General features: G+C 43.0%; 1 protein-coding gene across 1 annotated transcript in view; it reads left to right on the top strand.

Annotated features, from left to right (window-relative positions):
* Window positions 1-22,157, top strand: part of LOC116987960 (transmembrane channel-like protein 7) — a 36,487-nt gene that overhangs the window by 5,454 nt on the left and 8,876 nt on the right. Inside the window, exons 4-11 of the mRNA XM_033044312.1 lie at window positions 185-346; window positions 1,940-2,034; window positions 2,951-3,090; window positions 8,424-8,571; window positions 11,724-11,897; window positions 13,865-14,028; window positions 18,814-18,937; window positions 21,072-21,169. Coding sequence (XP_032900203.1) covers window positions 185-346; window positions 1,940-2,034; window positions 2,951-3,090; window positions 8,424-8,571; window positions 11,724-11,897; window positions 13,865-14,028; window positions 18,814-18,937; window positions 21,072-21,169 — 1,105 coding nt within the window. The remainder of the gene's footprint in view (window positions 1-184; window positions 347-1,939; window positions 2,035-2,950; window positions 3,091-8,423; window positions 8,572-11,723; window positions 11,898-13,864; window positions 14,029-18,813; window positions 18,938-21,071; window positions 21,170-22,157) is intronic.

The following is a 22,157-nucleotide window of genomic DNA, read 5'->3' as shown; positions in this document are numbered from 1 at the left end:
TAGTTAAAGATAATATCCTGCCCCTAATTTGCTAGAATTACAATGTCGAGCATGGTTTAACAGTGGATCATTTTCTGTAACGCGTTAACAGATAATTCAGTCACAAATACTACACTGAAACCTGAGATTATTTTGAATGCCACGTTGTATTAATTCGATCTTTCATGATGTGTTTATGGACTAGGTCGCTATGGGACCGGCATCCAGTCGTACTTCACTTTTCTTCGTTTCTTGGTTTTCCTGAATCTTTCTGCATTTCTTTTGGTTAGTGGGTTTGTGCTCCTGCCTTCCATCTATGTAACCAACATGGAACTCGTACAGATAGACACGGAGCGTCTGAAGAACAGTGAGTCTATCATATGTACAGTATCTAACTGTGTGCCAAGTTGATACTTAATAAGCATGATACAGTTTATGTATGTTCATGTTCAGTTGCAAAACTGTTCAACTAAGACAGATTAAATTGGTTAATTTTCTTTGCAAAGGTCCAATTATTCACCTCTTCCATTATTACTGCAGGGATAGATGATAATAATGATGGATGGGATTTATATAGCGCCTTTCTAGAATACTCAAGGCGCAAATGCACAAATTGCTGTCAGAATTCAATGATCTTGAGGATTTAATACTTTTTCGATTGCTTTCTTTACCAGACACTTGGTCAGCAGTGCCTGAGGCGATGGATGGCTCCAAATTCATTTAGTATATTGAGAATTTGTTCTATTTTCTTTGTTCATTGTTTTTTTTTGTTTCTGATCAAGTTCAATCCTGGTGCAATCATTTATTTTGAAATATCTCTGTGGTTTCCTTTCATTTAATTTTAATTCAAAAGGGAAACCTTGGCAGACACCAGTCCTTGTTACAGCTATTTCAATTGCCTGGTTTGGTAGGTAGTAGCTAAGCAAACCTGAAGAAACCAATGGGTTGGTCAGATATTTTTAAAAGGCCCCAAATGGACAGGTACATGGATATGGGCCAAATGTAGGTAGGTGGGACTGGTGTAGATGGGGCATCTTGGTTCGCGTGGGCAAGTTGGACCTCATGGCCTATTTCCATGCTTTGTGACTCAATTCATACATGACTCAATGACTCTTTGTTCTTCAGTTCACTCTCTAAACTTTACATTGGAAGTAGCGTATTGGATTGAATTCTTTAACACTGCAAATGTTAATCTCACACCAAGCGACCCCTAATTTACTGCACCATTGCTAATTTTACATTTGATGGTGGATTTGGTCCAGCAGCACATCATTTACTGTGCATGGTTGGAATACCAGTAACTTAGCAAAAAAACAGAATTCTCCACATCTTTAATCACAGGCACCCAGAGAGCACCGTGCATATTATTTACTCTTTAACCATTTCCACAACTGGATATTATCTGAATTGGTGAAATGCTTAACTTCATAATCGTAGGATTAAAATACACAAATGATTTCTCAATCAAAGAGACATAGAGCACGAAATGATGCCCTTTGGCCCAACTTGCCCATGCTGAATAAGCTACCCCATCTACATTATTCTCACCTGCCCGCATTTGGCCCTTTTCCCTCTAAACATTTCCGATCCATGTACCTGTCCAAATGCCCTTTAAATGTTGCTATCAGTGCTAAATACAAGGATGCATTACAGGACTCTCACTTCATTTCTCTGCAAAACTGTAGCTGTGGCAAAGCGATGGCAGAACATCGTCTGACACACGAGCGGAAAAAAAAACTGCGAAACTAACTTCAGGAGTGACTTGATTTACATCATAATTTTAACCTGACGTGAAATGTAATTTAATTGAAAAAGACATTGAAGTTCTACTGTTTACATATCTTTAACATGCCCTCATTTAATAATAACCCACATTTAATTATACTGTGATCACGTTAGCTGCTGAAGTCTACCCAGTAATACTCGGTGCAAATATATCATTAACTATCTGTGTTTCTAGTTTCTGTTTCAGCACCTGAGTGCTTCAAATATGAAGTATATCCAAAGGGCTTGGTTTATTTTTATGATAGAATTCTGGATCTGTTCTCTGGGACAGTAAGTTATTTACATTTAAAATACGATTTGAATGAAATACTCTTGTGGTCAGTGGTTGTTAACTTGGAGATAGATAGCTGCCAATTTCAGAGTAGTGAATTCATAACCAGCCAGGGTGAAGTGAGTATATGGTATCTGTGTGGCTTTTATCAATGCCGCTAAATCTGAACATGTAAAAGTTTAGCACTATGTACATAAAAAGACCGATGTTGAAGGTATTCCCAAAACCCACAATATCGCATTTGGTCACAGAAAAATCTGCCTTACAAATTCTGATCAGTAAATTGAGATCACAACTTACTGATCAGAATTTGTAAGGCAGATTTTTGTATGCAAATGCAATATTGTGGGTTTTGGGACTCTTGAAAGAAATCTTTCCAGGTGGTTTTAAAAACTGGAGTTCTGTGAAGTAAGTCAAGTAAGTACCGCAGGAAAGATTTGCAAGAATGTTGACAGGACTCGAGGGCCTGAGCCACAGATAGAGTTTGGGCAGGCTAGGACTTTACTCCATAGAGTGCAGGAGGCTGAGGGGTGATTTTATAAGAGGTGTATAAAACCATGAGGGGTACAGATCGCGTGAATGTAAGATAAGGTAATGATCTTATTGGAACAGTTTAGGAGAGAAGGATGGAAAAGGAGGTGAGAAATGCATGGAGTCAAGATGGTTTTTGTAGGTGATCGTTTGTAGGCTGAACAATACAGAACGTCGATGGAAATGAGAAGAGAAGGGACAGTTTTATTGGTGTCTGTTGTTTGTGCCAAGGCTATGCCAAAGAAAATTCAAGCTTAACTATAACTTGTAGTCAGCTATTGACTGAAATATTTAGGTACAGTTTGAGAGTGGAAATCAACATAGGAAGCAAATCCAAAAATTTTAAGTGTTTCTTTTTAATACATTTTTCTTTTCTTTTTTCAGGGATTCATGGAAGTTTCCTATATGTTCTATGGATATTATAAATTCGGTGTGTACGAGGGTCTGAGCTACAGTCTCCCCTTGGCTTATCTACTGACGATGATCTTCTATTTCCTCTTCTGTCTTTGCTGGATTGTAAAGAGGTTTGAATTTCCACTAACCTTTTCATAGTTTCTCTGTTTAAATTTGTTACCAAACGTGAACACATTACAAGAAATGAGGTAACATTTGTCATCAGGAAAGCAAACACAAACAGCAATGTGGTGGGATAATTAACCTCACGCCTTTGCTCGGTCTTTACCTGGAAAGTCTCAACACACATATCATGACAGGGCAATTCTTCCTTCAGAATAACCTTTCTAAATAAGAAAATTGGTGAGGAATCGATAATGAAGATGGACAGGAATCTTGTCCATCTTCATAGTAACATAGTGGGTCAGGCAGCATCTCTGGAGAAAAGGAATAGGTGACATTTCCAGTCGGAACACTTCTTCAGACTCAAAGGAATAGGCAGCATTTTGCGTCGGAAGAAGGCTTCTGATCTGAAATGTCACCTATTCCTTTTCTCCAGAAAAGCTGCCTATCCCGTTGATTTACTCCAGCATTTTTTGTCTATCTTCAGTACAAACCAACATCTGCAGATCCTTCCTACACATGAGGAATTAATAATGTTCAGTTCCACATTATAATTTCCTTGAAGTAAATGGACAAACACAGAACTGAAACGCAAAGGGATTTTCTAAAAGTGAGACAAGAGCAAGGAAATTCTAAGTATTATTTGTCGATAATATACTTATCGCACATGTATTTATCGTGGTAATCTTTAGGATATAAAAAAAATATTTTTTTTAAGAAAATACTTTTTTTAAGAGAATAAATTCAATCCTGGAACAGCCTAATGTCACGATTTAATTTGAAACATATTTTAAAAGCAGAGAAGAGTTACGATGATGTTGCCAGGACTCACGGGTGTAAGCTCTACGGAGCAGTTGAAAAGGCTGGAACTCTATTCACTGGAGAGCAGGAGGATGAGCGGTGATCTTATAGAGGGGCACATAGAAACATAGAAATTAGGTGCAGGAGTAGGCCATTCGGCCCTTCGAGCCTGCATCGAGCCTGTACCTGCCTTCTCTCCATACCCTCTGATCCCTTTAGCCACAAGGGCCACATCTAACTCCCTCTTAAATATAGCCAATGAACTAGCCTCGACTACCCTCTGTGGCAGAGCGTTCCAGAGATTCACCACTCTCTGTGTGAAAAAAGTTTTTCTCATCTCGGTTTTAAAGGATTTCCCCCTTATCCTTAAGCTGTGACCCCTTGTCCTGGACTTCCCCAACATCGGGAACAATCTTCCTGCATCTAGCCTGTCCAACCCCTTAAGAATTTTGTAAGTTTCTATAAGATCCCCTCTCAATCTCCTAAATTCTAGAGAGTATAAACCAAGTCTATCCAGTCTTTCTTCATAAGACAGTCCTGACATCCCAGGAATCAGTCTGGTGAACCTTCTCTGCACTCCCTCTATGGCAATAATGTCCTTCCTCAGATTTGGAAACCAAAACTGTACGCAATACTCCAGGTGTGGTCTCACCAAGACCCTGTACAACTGCAGTAGAACCTCCCTGCTCCTATACTCAAATCCTTTTGCTATGAAAGCTAACATACCATTCGCTTTCTTCACTGCCTGCTGCACCTGCATGCCTACTTTCAATGACTGGTGTACCATGACAGCCAGGTCTCGCTGCATCTCCCCTTTTCCTAATCGGCCACCATTTAGATAATAGCCTGCTTTCCTGTTTTTGCCACCAAAATGGATAACCTCACATTTATCCACATTATACTGCATCTGCCAAACATTTGCCCACTCACCCAGCCTATCCAAGTCACCTTGCAGTCTCCTAGCATCCTCCTCACAGCTAACACTGCCCCCCAGCTTAGTGTCATCCGCAAACTTGGAGATATTGCCTTCAATTCCCTCATCCAGATCATTAATATATATTGTAAATAGCTGGGGTCCCAGCACTGAGCCTTGCGGTACCCCACTAGTCACTGCCCGCCATTGTGAAAAGGACCCGTTTACTCCTACTCTTTGCTTCCTGTTTGCCAGCCAGTTCTCTATCCACATCAATACTGAACCCCCAATGCCGTGTGCTTTAAGTTTGTATACTAATCTCTTATGTGGGACCTTGTCGAAAGCCTTTTGGAAGTCCAGATACACCACATCCACTGGTTCTCCCCTATCCACGCTACTAGTTACATCCTCGAAAAATTCTATAAGATTCGTCAGACATGATTTACCTTTTGTAAATCCATGCTGACTTTGTCCAATGATTTCACCACTTTCCAAATGTGCTGCTATCCCATCTTTAATAACTGACTCTAGCAGTTTCCCCACTACCGATGTTAGACTAACTGGTCTGTAATTCCCCGTTTTCTCTCTCCCTCCCTTCTTAAAAAGTGGGGTTACGTTTGCTACCCGCCAATCCTCAGGAACTACTCCAGATTCTAAAGAGTTTTGAAAGATTATTACTAATGCATCCACTATTTCTGGAGCTACTTCCTTAAGTACTCTGGGATGCAGCCTATCTGGCCCTGGGGATTTATCGGCCTTTAATCCATTCAATTTACCCAACATCACTTCCCAACTAACCTGGATTTCACTCAATTCCTCCAACTCCTTTGACCCGCGGTCCCCTGCTATTTCCGGCAGATTATTTATGTCTTCCTTAGTGAAGACGGAACCAAAGTAGTTATTCAATTGGTCCGCCATATCCTTGTTCCCCATGATCAACTCACCTGTTTCTGACTGCAAGGGACCTACATTTGTTTTTAACTAATCTCTTTCTTTTCACATATCTATAAAAACTTTTGCAGTCAGTTTTTATGTTCCCTGCCAGTTTTCTTTCATAATCTATTTTTCCTTTCCTAGTTAAGCCCTTTGTCCTCCTCTGCTGGTCTCTGAATTTCTCCCAGTCCTCTGGTATGCTGCTTTTTCTGGCTAATTTGTACGCATCATCCTTCGCTTTGATACTATCCCTGATTTCCCTTGTTATCCACGGATGCACTACCTTCCCTGATTTATTCTTTTGCCAAACTGGGATGAACAATTTTTGTAGTTCATCCATACAGTCTTTAAATGTCTTCCATTGCATATCCACCGTCAACCCTTTTAGAATCAATTGCCAGTCAAACTTGGCCAATTCACGTCTCATACCCTCAAAGTTACCTATCTTTAAGTTCAGAACCATTGTTTCTGAATTAACAATGTCACTCTCCATCCTAATGAAGAACTCAACCATATTATGGTCACTCTTGCCCAAGGGGGCACGTACAACAAGACTGCTAACTAACCCTTCCTCATTACTCAATACCCAGTCTAAAATAGCCTGCTCTCTCGTTGGTTGCTCTACATGTTGATTTAGATAACTATCCCGCATACATTCCAAGAAATCCTCTTCCTCAACACCCCTGCCAATTTGATTCACCCAATCTATATGTAGATTGAAGTCACCCATTATAACTGTTTTGCCTTTGTCGCACACATTTCTAATTTCCTGTTTGATACCATCTCCAACTTCACTACTACTGTTAGGTGGCCTGTACACAACACCCACCAGCGTTTTCTGCCCCTTAGTGTTTCGCAGCTCTACCCATACCGATTCCACATCCTCCAATCTAATGTCCTTCCTTTCCATTGCGTTAATCTCCTCTCTAACCAGCAACGCTACCCCACCTCCTTTTCCTTTCTCTCTATCCTTCCTGAATATTGAATATCCCTGGATGTTCAGCTCCCAGCCTTGGTCACCCTGGAGCCATGTCTCCGTGATCCCAACTATATCATAATCATTAATGGCTATCTGCACGTTCAACTCATCCACCTTATTACGAATACTCCTTGCATTGAGACACAAATCCTTCAGGCTTGTTTTTACAACGCTCTTACCCCTTATACAATTATGTTGAAAAGTGGCCCTTTTTGTTTTTTGCCCTGGTTTTGTCTGCCTGCCACTTTTACTTTTCACCTTGCTACCTATTGCTTCTACCCTCATTTTACACCCCCTGCCTCTCTGCTCTTGTACCCATCCCCCTGCCACATTAGTTTAAATCCTCCCCGACAGCACTAGCAAGCACTCCCCCAAGGACATTGGCACAAAATCATGAGAGGAATAGACTAGGTAGATGCACAGAGTCTCTTGCCCAGAGCAGGGGAATCAAGAACCAGAGGGCATAGGATTAAGATGGAGGGGGGAGGATTTTATAGGAATCTGAGGGGTAACCTTTTCATACAAAGTGTGGTGGGTGTATGGAACGAGCTCCCGGAGGAAGTAGTTGAGGCAGGGACTATCGCAACATTTAAGAAGCAATTTGATAGGCATATGGCTACCTATGTACAGGTTTAGTGGGATAGGGGCCAAATGCAGGCATGTTGGACTAGTGTAGATTGAGTGGGCAAGTTAGGCCAAAGGGTCTGTTTCCACATTGTATAATCTCTGACTCTAAAAGCTCTACAAAGATGTTCTAAAGTTTAATATGAGCAGGTTTGGGGAGACCAGGTCACTTCTGATCAATGGTCACACCAATGGTCACAGTCATTCTGTAAATCTGAGCAGATTTGGTGGTGTCACCTTTATATTATATACATTACGAAAGGCTGAACATCCAGGTAATGCTCCAGGATGCTATCATTGCATCAGCGTTAATAATTCACTGATTCAGATACAGTGGTAGTGCTGCAGTGAAATTACTGGATTAGCAATCCAGAGGGGTCTGGGTTGACAATTCAATTATCCAACCCAAAACCCCCAAAGCAGCAGCTGTGGAACTTATTGTTGAGCAATGAGGTGTAATTATTTTAAAGAAGGGGCAAATATGACATTAAATAAACAAGTTAGTTGTCTCAACCTGAAACGTCACCTGTCCATGTTCTCCAGAGATGCTGCCTGACCTGCTGAGTTCCTCCAGCTGTGTCCATTCGTAAGTTATTCAATGGTTTGTAGATGCAAGGAACTGCAGATGCAAGTTCATAAAAAGACACAAATTGCCTGAATAACTCAGCGGGTCAAAATATGGACACCTTATCATCATCTCCAGAGATGTTTCCTGACCCACTGAGTTACTCCAGCACTTTGTGTCTTTTTTTAATTCAATGATTTGTCATTCTATTGCATTGGTTTTTTAGGCCAATGTGTCATTTCACCGTAGTATTGTCCTGCAACAAAATTTTATTGAACGCTCAAGAAATTGAATGATGTGTTATTGTATTCTGCAACACGTTTCCAGAGGAAACCATTTTTTTTGTCATTACCTTGACAATAATTACTTTGGAAGATAGTGAGTATGAAGTATAGAAGATGCAAAACTGAAAAAGAAAATGTAACATGAATGAACAAAATGCGCTGGCGGGCTTGTGGATAAGCACATGGCACACCGTGAAAATAAGTGCTCGCTCTCTTTAAACTGGATTGGGGTTGTCTTGCAGGACCATGAATGGATTTAACCAAGAAAGTATGCTTGAGAGTAATGACAATAGCAGACAAAGTGCCCAGATCTTCACTCTCTGGGACTTCTGCATAAAGGAAACTTCCATGGCTGAACTCAAACAACTTTGCATTATGAATGAACTGAAGGTATTGTATTTCCACAAATCACATTTTTTTCCTTTTTTCCCTTTTTCCTTCCGCCCACAATATTTAATATGTAAAAGAATATGTGATTCTGTTCCATTCTGTTTGTTGTTTGTTTGTTTGTCTTTTTGCACAAAGTCCGCGAGCATTGTCCACTTTTCATTTCACTGCACATCTCGTATGTGTATGTGATGAATAAACTTAACTTGACTTGACTATTGTAGTCATTCAAATGATCATTGTCCTGTTGTTCACCTATTAATTTGGAACAGACATAGATCGATCAGCCATGATTGAATGGCGGAGTAGACTCGATGGGCTGAATGGACTAATTCTGTTCCTATGACTTACGAACTTATGGACATATATTGCTCCTAAACTAGGCTCTTTATATTTGAAGATAGACACAAAGTGCTGGAGTAACTCAACGGGGCAGGCAGCGTCTCTGGAGAAAAAAGATGGGTGACGTTTCGGCTCGAAACCCTTCTTCAGACAATATTTGATTTCCATTGATTTTGTAGCCAAGCATAATATAGCATTTGATTTCTAAATGGGAAACTGGTAAGATTTGTCAGAGTTTGAGAGGTAGATGTTTGGAACAAAGACCAGAGATTGGAGCAGAAGGTGTGAGACAGGATCGAAGAGATGTGAATTGTGAAGCTAGAAGGAGGAATGTATGAGGAAGGGGCAGGGGAGGGGATAAATAGTTTCAAATCAGGGGGGGAGGGGGGGTGGATGGGACAGGGGAGGGGATGTGGAGAATGGGGGATGTAGGGGAGAAAGGGGAGGGAGAAGGGGAAGTTGTTAGTTACCTAAAACTGGAGAATGCAGCGGTCAAATTACCCTCAGATACTCTTTAAAGCTTCTTCACACCAACAACATTCTGGATATCTACCCTGTCAATGCTTCTTATAACTTTATTATATATCTCCATCAGATCATCTCTCTGAGATTGAAGTAGTTGGGCTTGTTTTCTCTTCCTGCACCCGAACCGAAGTCCTCCAAATCCAGGCCCTTCCCATTTCTTTATCTCCTCTACATTCTTTCCATTGCACTGCGTCACTCCTAAAGTTATAATATTCAGTTGAAAAGAGTTACGTGACAAACTTTATTCACTGGTTTGATCAGAATAAAATCAGCAAATGTGTATACTATAATTTGTGATTTTTCTCTGCTTATAATTAACAAAGAGTTATAAAATCATAGAGTTATACAGCCAGGAAATGGGCCCTTTGGCCCAACTCATCCATACTGACCAAGATGTCTATCAGGAAGAGAGACACACAAAGCTGGAGTAATTCCGCAGGACAAGCAGCATATCTGGAGATCTGAGTTGGGTGAGGTTTTGAGTCGAGACCCTTCTTCAGTCTATGTTTACATTGACCTCTATGTTTGTTCTCGACCTGAAAAGTCACACAACCCATTCCTTCTCTCCAGAGATGCAGCCTGGCCGGCTGAGTTACTCCAGCTTTTTGTGTCTATCTTCGATTTAAACCAGCAACTGCAGTTCTTTCTTACACAAGATGTCTATCTGTCCTAGTCCCATCTGCTTGCATTTGTCCCATATTCCTTTATAACATTTCTATCCGCATACCTATTCAAATGTCTTGTAAACATTGCACTTGTACCCACCGCTACACCTTCAGCTTGTTCCCTATGCCAACCATCCTCTGCATGAAAAACTTGCCAGTCAGACCAAATCTTTTCCTTCTCACCAATGACATCAACAGTTAAAACAAGGCATCCTAACTCCTGTACTCAATTGCTTGACTAATGAAGGCAAGCGTGCCAAACCCATCTTCTGCACTCTATGTATGTGTGTTGCCAATGACCTGTGTTGCCAGTGGCGTATGAAGTGTGTGTGTGTGTTGTTCTGAAGGATATTGAAAGGACCAGTAAACGAAACTATTTCTGCTTAACCATTGTTGGATTTCAACATTTAAGTCTGGTTCAGTTTGCAGTACCTAGAGTGCAGCACCTTTATAAGACAACGTTGTTTACAACTGTGACATTTTTATGTATCATGTCATTAATCACAAAAATCATTAATCACAAAAATAGACAAGCAATGTAGTAAACAATTCCTGGTATCGATACAATATATGAAGTGTAAAGACAGGAATAAGTGGTTAGATGACCACCATAATATTTTTTTTTAGGCTTGGGCCACCTCATGTTGATGGGAAGTTTAGATTAGTCAGGGTTGGTCCCAGTAAAATAACTTCAGCATATTGAGTAACTGACGGTATTTATTGTACTCTTTAATGCTCAATGTCAATGAGTTGCTTGCTGCTGTGATGCACCTCTTAGAAATAAGACAGCACATTGAGGGGTCCATTCAGCCCATAATTCCCATTCCACTTATTGGTCCCATCTCCTCAACTTTCTCTATTGTAAGGAGAATGTCCTCAGATTCACTTGAGGTCCGTGATCACTCCAGTAAAGCTCCCTGCACCCTCTTTAAAACCGTGGCACCTTTTCTAAACTGTGAATTCAAGAACTGTAGCCAAACCAGTGATTTATAAAGATAGACACAAAATGCTGGAATAACTCAGCGCAGGGCTGTCTTAACAGCATTATAGGCCCCCGGACAAAGCAGTGCACTGGGGCCCCCACACTTCCAGTTTCTTTATGCCGAATCCAATATGCCGTCATATACTTGCGATGTTCTTCTCCGTTTTCATGTTCTACAATAACATTCTACAATACATAGATTAGCATGGGGCTCCTATGCTCGTGGGGCCCCAGGCAACTGCCCAACGTGCCCATGTGTAAAGACAGCCCTGACTCAAGGAATGGGTGGTGTTTCGGGTCAAGACCCATCTTCAGTCTGATTTGCTTTCAAACAAGTCATCCACTAAATGTTTTATGAAGCCAATGTTTCTCATATGAAAATTTGCAACTAGAAATGTGAGCTACCAGATCAAATATACTTAAAAGACTGTTAAGTATAGCCACGTTCAGTTAAGCAGTCAGCAATTGTCTTGGTTCTAATTACGTTGTCTCAAAATAAAGCAGATTTAATTTCAAATTAACCTTAGAATCTCGATTCTAAAGTGACATTTTAAGATGGTTTTAAACTGGGTATTAAACTTTCAATGTTCAGGTCTGAGCAGTTAATTGAGTGTAATGCCTTGTATTTTTATTTTAAATAGACTGACTTAGCGGAGCAAATGTACAAGAAGAGAAGAGTTGAACGAACTGCCAGGGAGAGAGCATTCCTTTACCTCATCCGCTTTTTGCTCAATTTGTTCATCATACTGGTATTGACTGGAGCGTTCTATGTCATCTATAAAGCAACAAAATTATCTCAACATTTCCAGAGGAAGGTGAGTGCATAGAGACCAAGTGATAAATTTCAGGAGCATTGAATAAATATGTTACAAGTAGCAACGTCCCACAGATCCAGGGTGCCAGCTTCAGCCTTGAGCTTGTGTGCTGTCAAGAGTCAGGAGTGTGAAATTCCCATATGTACTGAAATCCTTGTGTAGGAAGGAACTGCAGATGCTGGTCTAAACCAAAGATAGACACAAAAAAGGTCAGCGGGTCAGGCAGGATCTCTGGAGAAACGAAATAGGTGACGTTTCAGATCATTTCCCTCTCCCCTGATCCTCAGTCTGAAGAAGGGTCTCGAACCGAAACGTCACCTATTCCTTTTCTCCAGAGGTGCTGTTTGACCCACTGAGTTACTCCAGCTTTTTGTGTCCAACAATGAAATTCTTACTTGCTGTAGTTTTGCAGGCACATTAAACGCAACAACACAACAAATAAATATACAGTGAAAAATAATACAATACAATTATATGCGGGCAGCACAGTAGCGCAGCTGGTAGAGCTGCTGCCTTGCAGCGCCAGAGACCCGGGACCGATCCTGACCTGGGGTGCTGTCTGTGCGGAGTTTGCATGTTCTCCCTGTGTCCTCATAAGTTTCCATCGAGTGTTCCGGTTTCCTTCCACATCCCAAAAAAGTAATGCTGGTTAATAGGTTAATCATCCTCTGCCAATTGCCCCTAACGGATGCAAACCTGGGATAACATAGAACTAGTGTGAATGGATGATCAAAGGAGGAGGAGCCATCTTGGGGAACGGCTGCTAACCAGCAGCCGTCCGTTTAATTCATTTTTTTTCCAGTTTTTAGTTAGTCTTGTTCTTCGTTTGTTGGAGAAATGGACTTCTTAATGTGGGGGGAAGGAGGTAATCTTACTTCTAGGTCCCTACCTGGTCGGTGAGGCAGCTTTTTCTCAGGGCTGCCCATCGACCAGTCCTCGTGGCCTACCAGCGGGCGTGGAGCGCCGTTTCCTGGCGGGGACCGCCCAGCACCTCGGCTTCGGTGGCGGCACAGCGCTGGAGCGCTATCGCGGAGCGGAGCGGGCGATGCCTTGCCTGGGTCGTCGCGCTGGATCGACGCACTGGAGCTCCGGTGAGCTGGGACCACCGTGATCATCACCTCCGGGCTGCGGGTCTGCGGAGCGGAGCGGGCGGCGCCGACATTAACATCGGGAGCCTGGGAGCTCCAACCCGGTGCGCCCTTGTCGGCTTCGGAAGCCGACAATCCCCTGCTAGGAAGCGGCCATTCCAGGTGGCCCACCCGCTGTGAGGACTCTCCCGACGCCGGGGCAACACCACCTGGCAGGAACATCGGGCCTCCGTAGAGGCAACAGCGGTGGCCTCAATAGACCTGACTTTTGGGAGAACTGAGGTTGGGGACTGGACTTTTGTGCCTTCCCCCACGGTGGTAACCACTGTGGGGGGGGGGGTGATTTTTCTGTGTGTAAGTTACTTTGTTATTCTGTGTCCAAGATGGCTGTAGGAAGGGGGAGTGGACGCTGGCGCGCTTTAGCTGCCGCTGCTCTCTCTTCACATTGTGTTTTTTTGATTTTTTGATTTTGTGTCTTTGGAGCGATTTCTATCTTTAATTTGTGTATTGATGATGTCCTTATTATTTATTTTTCTCCGACTATATGTTTTTTTCTCTTCTGTTAATCTTTGTAAGGTTTCCTTGAGATTTGAAAGGCGCCCGAAAATAAAATGTATTATTATTATTATTATCGATGGTCGGCATGAACTCGGCGGGCAGAAGGGCCTGTTTTCATGTTGTCGCTTTCAATCAATCAGTTCAGAGAATCGAGGATGCCATGAGTAATATTGGAATTCTGAATCAAAGTGACTGCATGGAAAGATTTGACATGGGAGTCTAAGACATGGATAATTTATACCACATCCAAAAGACATGACTAGGAATCTGAAGGCTGAAAACATATTTTTATATTTATTAAATAATCTATCTTCTTCCTAGGAGAGAAGCATCAAGAGCCTTGCATTTGTTACGGAATTCTTCATGGAATATCTTCCACCCATTATCCTCACTACCAACAATCTTCTTCTGCCATATTTATTTTGGATAATTATCCGATATGAAGAGTACTCACCAAGCACTGAAATCAATTTGATATTAATCAGGTAAAAACTTCTAATTGTGTAAGAAGGAACAGCAGATGTTGGTAACCTGATCCCCCGGTTGCTAAGTACTTTACTCCCCCTTCCATTCCTATAGTGACCTTTCTGGCCTGGGGCTCCTCCACTGTCAGAGTGAGGCCCAGTGAAGATTGGAGGGACAGCACCTCATATTTCGCTTGAGCGGTATGAATATTGACCTGTAACTTCAAGTAGCCCTTGCTTTCCCTCTCTCTGCATCCATCCCCCTTCCTAGTTCTCCAACCAGTCTAACTGTCCCCCTGATTAAATTCTATCTCTGTTTGCTTTGTTGTAATTGTCTCCTAGCTAACAATGATCTAGTCTACATTTTCCTTGATTTACATTCCCTTTGAGGTATCGTTTTCATACTTTAAGGGCCTGTCCCACTATACGAGTTTACCCAAGAGCTCTCCCGAGTTTAAAAAAAAATCAAACTCGTGGTAAGTACGTAGAATGCACGTAGCGGGTACTTCGGAGCTCGGGACGTCTCTTAGTGGCTCGTAATGCTAACGGCAGGTACTCGGGGAATGCGGTAAGCTCGTGAAGTTTTTTCAACAGTGCGGAGAGTGTCCACGAGAGCCCCGAGTACCTACGAACGGCTATTACCGTAATTCTCCGAGTTCGAATCAAGGGGAAAACTCGGGAAAGTTCGTGAGTAACTTGGGAAAGTGGGACAGGGCCTTTACACAACGGTCATTCCCACTTCTCCCCTCTCCCATCAGGCAGAAGATACAAAAGCTTAAAAACACATACCACCAGATTCAGGAATAGTGCCTTGCCCGCTGTTATCTGACTACTGCATGGACTTCTTGCAAAACTAAGGGTGTAGTCTCCATTTCCCAACCTACATCATTGCCCTTTTTTTGTATCAGCATTTTCTCAGTCACACTATATTCTGCACTCTGTTTATTGTCTTTTTGCACTACTTGTTGTATATAGTTAGATTATATTCATGTATGATATGATCTGTCTGGACAGCACACACCATCTTTCACTGTACCTTGCCGCATGTGACAATAATACACCAATACGTACATGGACAAATGGCACGTGGGACAAGGTTGCACTCTCTGAGTGCTGCCCTGATGTGCTTGCTCGGCTTTTTTTTCATTTGACAGGAAGAAAAACTATCACCAACAAAATATGGGCAGCACAGTGGTGCAGCTGGTCGAGCCACTGCCTTGCAGGACCAGAGACCGGGTTCAATCCTGACCTTGGGTGCTATCTTTGTGGCGTGCGCTGCCTCACAGTGCCAGAGACCCCGGTTCAATTATGACCTAGGATACTGTTTGTGCGGAGTTTAGCACTTTCTCCATGTGACCTGCATGGGTTTCCTCTAGGTGCTCCAATTTCCTCCCACTTTCCAAAGACGTGCAGGTCTATAGGTTAATTGGTCCTATGTAAATTGCCTCAGTGTATGGAAAGTAGGATAACATAAAACTAATGGTCAGCATGGACTAGCTGGGATGAGGGCCTGTTTCAATGCTGTATCTCTAAACTAAACTAAACTAAAAAACATATGTGGAATAGAAAAGTATTCCAGAATACTTGTGGTTTACAGAATGAAAGGCCTTATGAACTGGTTTCTCGACATGTGTTGTTCCTCTTTCTTGGTTGATTAACAATAAAGACACTTCAGCCGGTCCTGTTGAGTGAAGAAGAGTTGGTCTGAAATTGGGTGGAAGGCTGGAGAGATTGAACGATACAAATAGATGTAAGATGGGATAGTGTTTCGTGAATGACAAAAGGTCGATCTGCAAAAGAATCCACGAGGAGAAAACAAATAAATATAGAAGCTGCCACTGTGAGGAAAATATCTGATCTGAAATTCTTAAAGTCTGAAAGGCTGTAATGTCCCAAATTGGAAGATGAAATGTTGTTCCACAAACTTTTGAAGAAACATTATTAGGGGACAAAGATGGAGAAGAGAGAGTGAGAGGGGACAATTAAAGTAAGGTGACTGGATGCTTCGGGCTTTACTTGTAAATCGAAGGGAAGTGTTTTGCAAACTGTGTTTGGTTTCCTGGATGTAGCGCAGTGGCACAAATGTCAAATGCAGTGATAAAATTGACAAGTACATAGCTCCCTCTCCTGGAATGAGTATGTGTGGACCTGGATAGCAGGAAATGTTAAGGTGCAGGGCCAACTCTTGCAGATGCTCTTTACTATCCTGCACTTCATAATGGTTGTCATGTGAGGAAATTCTATAACCATATATCATCAAACACTTACACGACATGCCCTTGCAGTAATTTAACCCAGCAACATCTTGTTCTTGGAAGTATCAGAGATGGAACTCGCAAACTTGTGTTGAATCATTTCTAGCTTTGTTCGGAGGTATTTTATTTCATGAGCTAGCGCAAAACAAAATATAGATTTTTTAAGCACAATTTATTTGTTACTTTTTTGTTGGTATTTTTTCTACCTGTCATAAAGCCACATTAGAAGATGAAAATTGTTACACATGCCATTTCCAAGCATGAAATGTTAAAACAAAACACGTTAAAACCTTTTTTGGGATAAGTCATCAATTTGCAACATAATAACAGCATCTCTCAATTAAAACACAATGACTGCATTAATATTGAATCGATAGTTTAACTCCGTTACCCAGCAACAGAACATTCTACCCAGCAGGACAAAGAAAAGAAGAAAAAAATATTACTGGCCAGGCTTTGCCCGTCCCTGCCTATTTTCCATTTTCTAACCCCTACTACACTCAGTCTGAGGCTCTATTAGGCGCTATCAGGCCGCATTTGGAGTACTGTGAGCGGATTTGCAGAGGGTCCAGAGGAGGTTTACAAGAATGATAATAATAATAATAATGGATGGGATTTATATAGCGCCTTTCTAATACTCAAGGCGCTTTACATCGCATTATTCATTCACTCCTCAGTCACACTCGGTGGTGGTAAGCTACTTCTGTAGCCACAGCTGCCCTGGGGCAGACTGACGGAAGCGTGGCTGCCAATCTGCGCCTACGGCCCCTCCGACCACCACCAATCACTCACACACATTCACACACAGGCAAAGGTGGGTGAAGTGCCTTGCCCAAGGACACAACAACAGTATGCACTCCAAGCGGGATTCGAACCGGCGACCTTACGGTCGCCAGCCGAACACTTAGCCCATTGTGCCATCTGTCGTCCCGATGATCCCAGGAATGAGTGGGTTAACATATGATGAGTGTTTCACGGCACTGGGACTCGACTTGCTTGAGTTCAGAAGGTTAAGGGGGGGGGGGGGGGGTGTCTCATTGAAACCTACAGAATAATAAAAAGCATAGATAGAGTGGATGTGGAAAGGATGTTTCCACTGGTGGGAGAGTCTACGACCAGAGGTCAGTATTAAAGGGTGCTCTTTTAGAAAGGAGGTGAAGAGGAACTTCTTTAGTCAGAGGGTAGACATAAAAAGCTGGAGTAACTCAGCTGGACAAGCAGCGTCTCTGGAGAGAATGAATGGGTGACGTTTCTGGTTGAGTGGCTTCTTCAGACTGGTTAGTGATAAGGGAAACAGGAGATATAGATGATGATGTGGAGAGATAAAGAACAATGAATAAAAGATATGCAAAATTGTAAAGATGATAAATGAAACAGGCCAGTTTTCGCTGTTTGTAGCGTGAAAACGAGAAGCTAGTGCAACTTGGGTGGGGGAGGGATAGAGAGAGAGGGAATGCCAGGGCTTCCTGAAGTGAGTGAAATCAGAGGATAGTTGATCTGTGGAACTGATTGCCACAGAGGACTGTGGAGGCCAAGTCAGTGGATATTTTTAAGGCAGAGATGAACTAATTCTTGCTAAGAATGGGTATCAAGGGTTATGGGGAGAAGGCAGGAAAATGGGATTAGGAGAAATGTTTAAAAAAAATTGTCCAGTATAAAAATTGTCCAACTTCCAGTGAGGTGGACTCTTTGGAAGGTACAAGGTACAAGGCAGAGATCAGCCATGATTGAATGGCATAGAATGGCCTAATTCTACTCCTACACCTTGTGTGAACCTGTGTGTCTGAAGAAGGATACTAACACTTGTCAGGACATGAGGTCCTGACCTGTAGGGAGAGATTCGGCAGGCAAACACCTTTTCCTTTGTAGTACAGGAGGCTAAGGGTGATATTATAGAGGTGTATAAAATCGTTGAGGATATTGACAGGGTGAATGCTTTTACCCAAGGGTGGGGAATTAAGGTTAAGAGGTTATAGGTTTAAGGTGAGAGGGGAATTTTCTTTTTAATAGGAACTTGAGGGGCAACGTTTTCGCTGAGAGAGTGCTGGATATATGGAAAGAGCTGTCAGTGAAGGGAGATGAGGCAGGTACACTAACCACATTTAAAAGACCTTGGACAGGTACTGGAGAGGAAATGTTCAGAAGGATATGGACCAAATGAGGGCAAATGGGACTAGCTGAGATGGGGCATTTGGTCAGCAGGGATAAATTGGATTGAAGGGCCTGTTTTTGTGCTAAATGACTCGATGACTCTGTGTGCTATCCAATCCCTCCACAGCTCAAAGACACCCAGGCTTGTAGGTTAATTGGCTTGGTATAAATGTAAATGGCCCCTAGTGTGTAGGATAGTGTTAGTGTGCGGGGATCGCTGGTTGGCGCGGACTTGGTGGCCTGTATATGCGCTGTATATCTGAACTAAACTAAACTGAGCTGCTGCCTGACCTGTTGAGTTCTTCCAGCAATTAATGTTTTCCAAAACAAACAGATGCCTTCCGTAAAGGGAATGAGTGATTCTGTCATGTTTAAGTGTCTATATTCTTTTTCCATTCAGGTGCACATTTCTAAGGCTGACCAATCTGACCATGTTGGTGTTCTCCCTGTGGCAGCAGGTCACATGTTCTGGCGGGATAAGTAAAGAAGATTGCGAAACCTGTGGTTACAACATACATTACCAGGTGAATGAGACCACATGATAGTGGGTTGTTAGAGACTGGGCTCATAGAATGAAAGCCCCCTGGCCAAAGCTGTAAGCGGGTGGGTTACAGGTCTGATCTTCCACTAACACACACTTTACTCCCCTGAATCAGATTTAATTGATGGGGTCTGGGCAGAGAGTAAAACTTCAAACCCATTCTTCACTGGGTCACTCTTAGAGGGCACGGTGGAAACCAACCCGGGAACATAAGGTATAACTTGCATTGATATATCATCATGGCACATCCCCAAGAAGTGCCAAAGTGCTTTGCAATCAGTGATACATTTTGGAAATGCAATTAGTTTTGGTATGCAAACCTATTAGTGGCAGCGCCTAACGGCAGCGGCTCGACTACAGTCGTCTGTCTTTTTTTATTTTTGTCTTGTTAAATGTATGTCTTGAGTTAGTTTTTATTATTTTTTTTAGCTGTGTATATGTGGGGGTTGGTGGGGGGGCTGTGGGGGAAACCGTTTTAAATCTCTTCCCTGTGCGGGGACCCGACTATTCCCTGTCGGGTCTCGGATGTCGTTGGGCCTAACATCGTGGAGCCGGCGGCGACCTCCGGCCGGGACTAACCTGAGGGCTCCAGTTGCAGAGCCTGCGGAACTGACATCGCGGAGCTGGCCAACTTCGGAGCGGGAAGAGCAGTGGTGGCGCGCGGCTGCGACCCGACTTTTGGAGTTCGGAGGCACCGGCCGCAGCCCCGGTGGACGGGAACATCGGGAGCTCGCAGGTCCCTGGTGGGAAACCGCTTTTCCGAGCTCCGCAATGGCGACTTCTCCCGCTGGAACCGCGGGTTTAAGGACATGGAGCCGGGGCCTAACATCGCCCGGTGTGGCTTAAACGGCCTCAGGACTTACCATCGCCCGCCGGGGGCTTTAACATCGGAGCCCCAGTTCGCCTCGACACTGCAGTTGGACTGCTGGACCACGGGAGAAGGAACAAAGGGAAGAGATAAAGACTTTGCCTTCTATCACAGTGAGGAGATGTTGGAGACTCACTGTGATGGATGTTTATGTAAACTGTGTTAAGTGTGGGTCTTGGATTGTTTTGTAATGTAAAAAACTGTAGAAATGATATTTTGTTCAAACCTAGGTTTGAATGACAATAAATTGCATTCTATTCTATTATCCTGTGAGGGTGAGGCAGGTGCTATAATAGCACTTAATAGACACTTGGGGATGGCACAGTGGCGCTGTGGTAGAGTTGATGCCCTACAGCACCAGAGATCCAGGTGTGATCCTGACTACGGGTGCTATACGTACAGAATTTGAACAGTCACACAGTGATCGCTTGAGTTTTCTCTGGGTGCTCTGGTTTCCTCCCAAACTCCAAAAGACGTATGGGTTTGTAGGTTAATTGGGTCCAGTGAGTTGTAAAATGGACCCTATTATTCATGCCTATCATAGTCATACAACACAGAAACAGACCCTTCGAGAAGGAGAGAGAAGGGGGGGAGAGGGGGGGAGACACTTTTAAGATGCCAGACAACTTATAATAAAGTATAGCGGGCATTTAACATTACCGATCGGTTTTCCTTGGTCCTGAAAACACCAATGAGCCAATTAAAATGCCCGGTCAGCGAAGGAGATGGCCTACGGCTGCCCTCAACTGCCTATAACTACATAGCGACCCCACTCCACTGCACTACGAGTTCAAAAGAACTTGCGGAAAAATTTTCAACGTGCTAGAAAATTTTCCTCGACCAAACTGAGGCCGTGAGTATGCGGGAACTTCCCTCGAGTATGAAGGAGAGCTCCAGTGATCTCATAGGACCTCCTAGGACCACGTGTCAACCATGCTGCGAGTTTGAGTCGAGGGCAAACTCTTCTAAACTCGCAGATTAGGTCGCCGCAGTGGGACAGCCCCTTAAATCTGCTTCCTGGTGGCATTTCTGAAGGGGAGGCTGTTGGCTAGAACACTCTGATAACTCCAATTTGTTCTTTAAAACACTGTATGTCTTTGGCTGCTTTATCCTCTTGAAATGGGAAGGCATTTCTGAATGATGTAAGCTAGAATCCCCTTGCTGTACAATCTTAACGCCAAGCTGATCGATATTCATCAGGCAGTGCGCTTTACAGATTCACTGAGAACATTTATGTTTAATCCTCTAGTGTTGGGAGACGAGAATTGGACAAGAAATGTACAAGCTGTTCTTGTTTGATTTCATAGCGGACATCAGTTTTCCGTTTTGTGTGGAACTTCCAAAAAAGTAAGTAATCTTTAAAAATAAATCTCATCTATTAAATTTAGATTAGGGGGCCTGACATGTATCAGAATTAAAAGAGACAATAGATTATTTTTACTGAATTATACGGTACTAGCACCGATTAGCAAGGTTTAAATCATTATTAAAGTATCTTAAAAAGTGAAAAATATTTATTTTTACAGAATTTTGCAGAAACTGTAACATTCTATGATTTCATATATTATATAAAGCAAAGATAGACACAAAAAAATGAAGTAACTCAGCAAGCCAGGCAGCAGCTCTGGAGAAAAGGAATAGGTGACGTTTCGGGTCGAGACCCTTCTTCAGACCCTTCCTACACATCTATATTACTAAATCTCTGTTCTTCACCGCTTTTGGCCTTCTGTGCTGCGATTTCCGAGAGAACACCGCCACCTACGGCCGTCATTTTTGGCCACCTTGCTCAGAGCCCCCCTCCGCCGCATGTGTACCAAGGATTTTTCCCATCGATGAAAAATTACGGAGATATTAATGTTTTTACAAAGTTCCCCATTCTCTCTGCTGCCCCTGCTGGAGGGAGGGGCAGGGACTATAAAACCAGGAAGTGGTGTGCCTCAATCAGTCTCTCATCAAGATGGAGCTCTGTCAATCACTCTGAGCTCTGAATGACACTGAACAAATTTCTTCACACCTGTGAGTAAGTACCCTATGTGGTTTGAAAATGAAAATATGGTTAGTTTGAAATAAAAAAGCACTGCCTGCGAATGGTTGTTTGGGGGGTTTGGGTTGAAGTAAAAAGGCACTCTCTTTCTCTCTACCCTCCTCTCTCTCTCCCTATCCCTCTCTCTTTCTCTCTCTCTCCCCCCCGTCTCTCCCCTCCTCTCTCTTCCCACCTCTCTCCCCTCCTCTCCCTTCCCACCTCTCTCCCCATCCCCCCCTCTCCTCTCCCCCCTCTCCTCTCCCCCCCTCTCCTATCCTCTCTCCCCCCCTCTCCTCTCCTCTCTCCCCCCCT

The sequence above is a fragment of the Amblyraja radiata genome, chromosome 26, assembly GCF_010909765.2.
Source record: "Amblyraja radiata isolate CabotCenter1 chromosome 26, sAmbRad1.1.pri, whole genome shotgun sequence".
Taxonomy (NCBI): domain Eukaryota; kingdom Metazoa; phylum Chordata; class Chondrichthyes; order Rajiformes; family Rajidae; genus Amblyraja; species Amblyraja radiata.
This window is presented reverse-complemented; position numbering and strand designations above follow the sequence as displayed.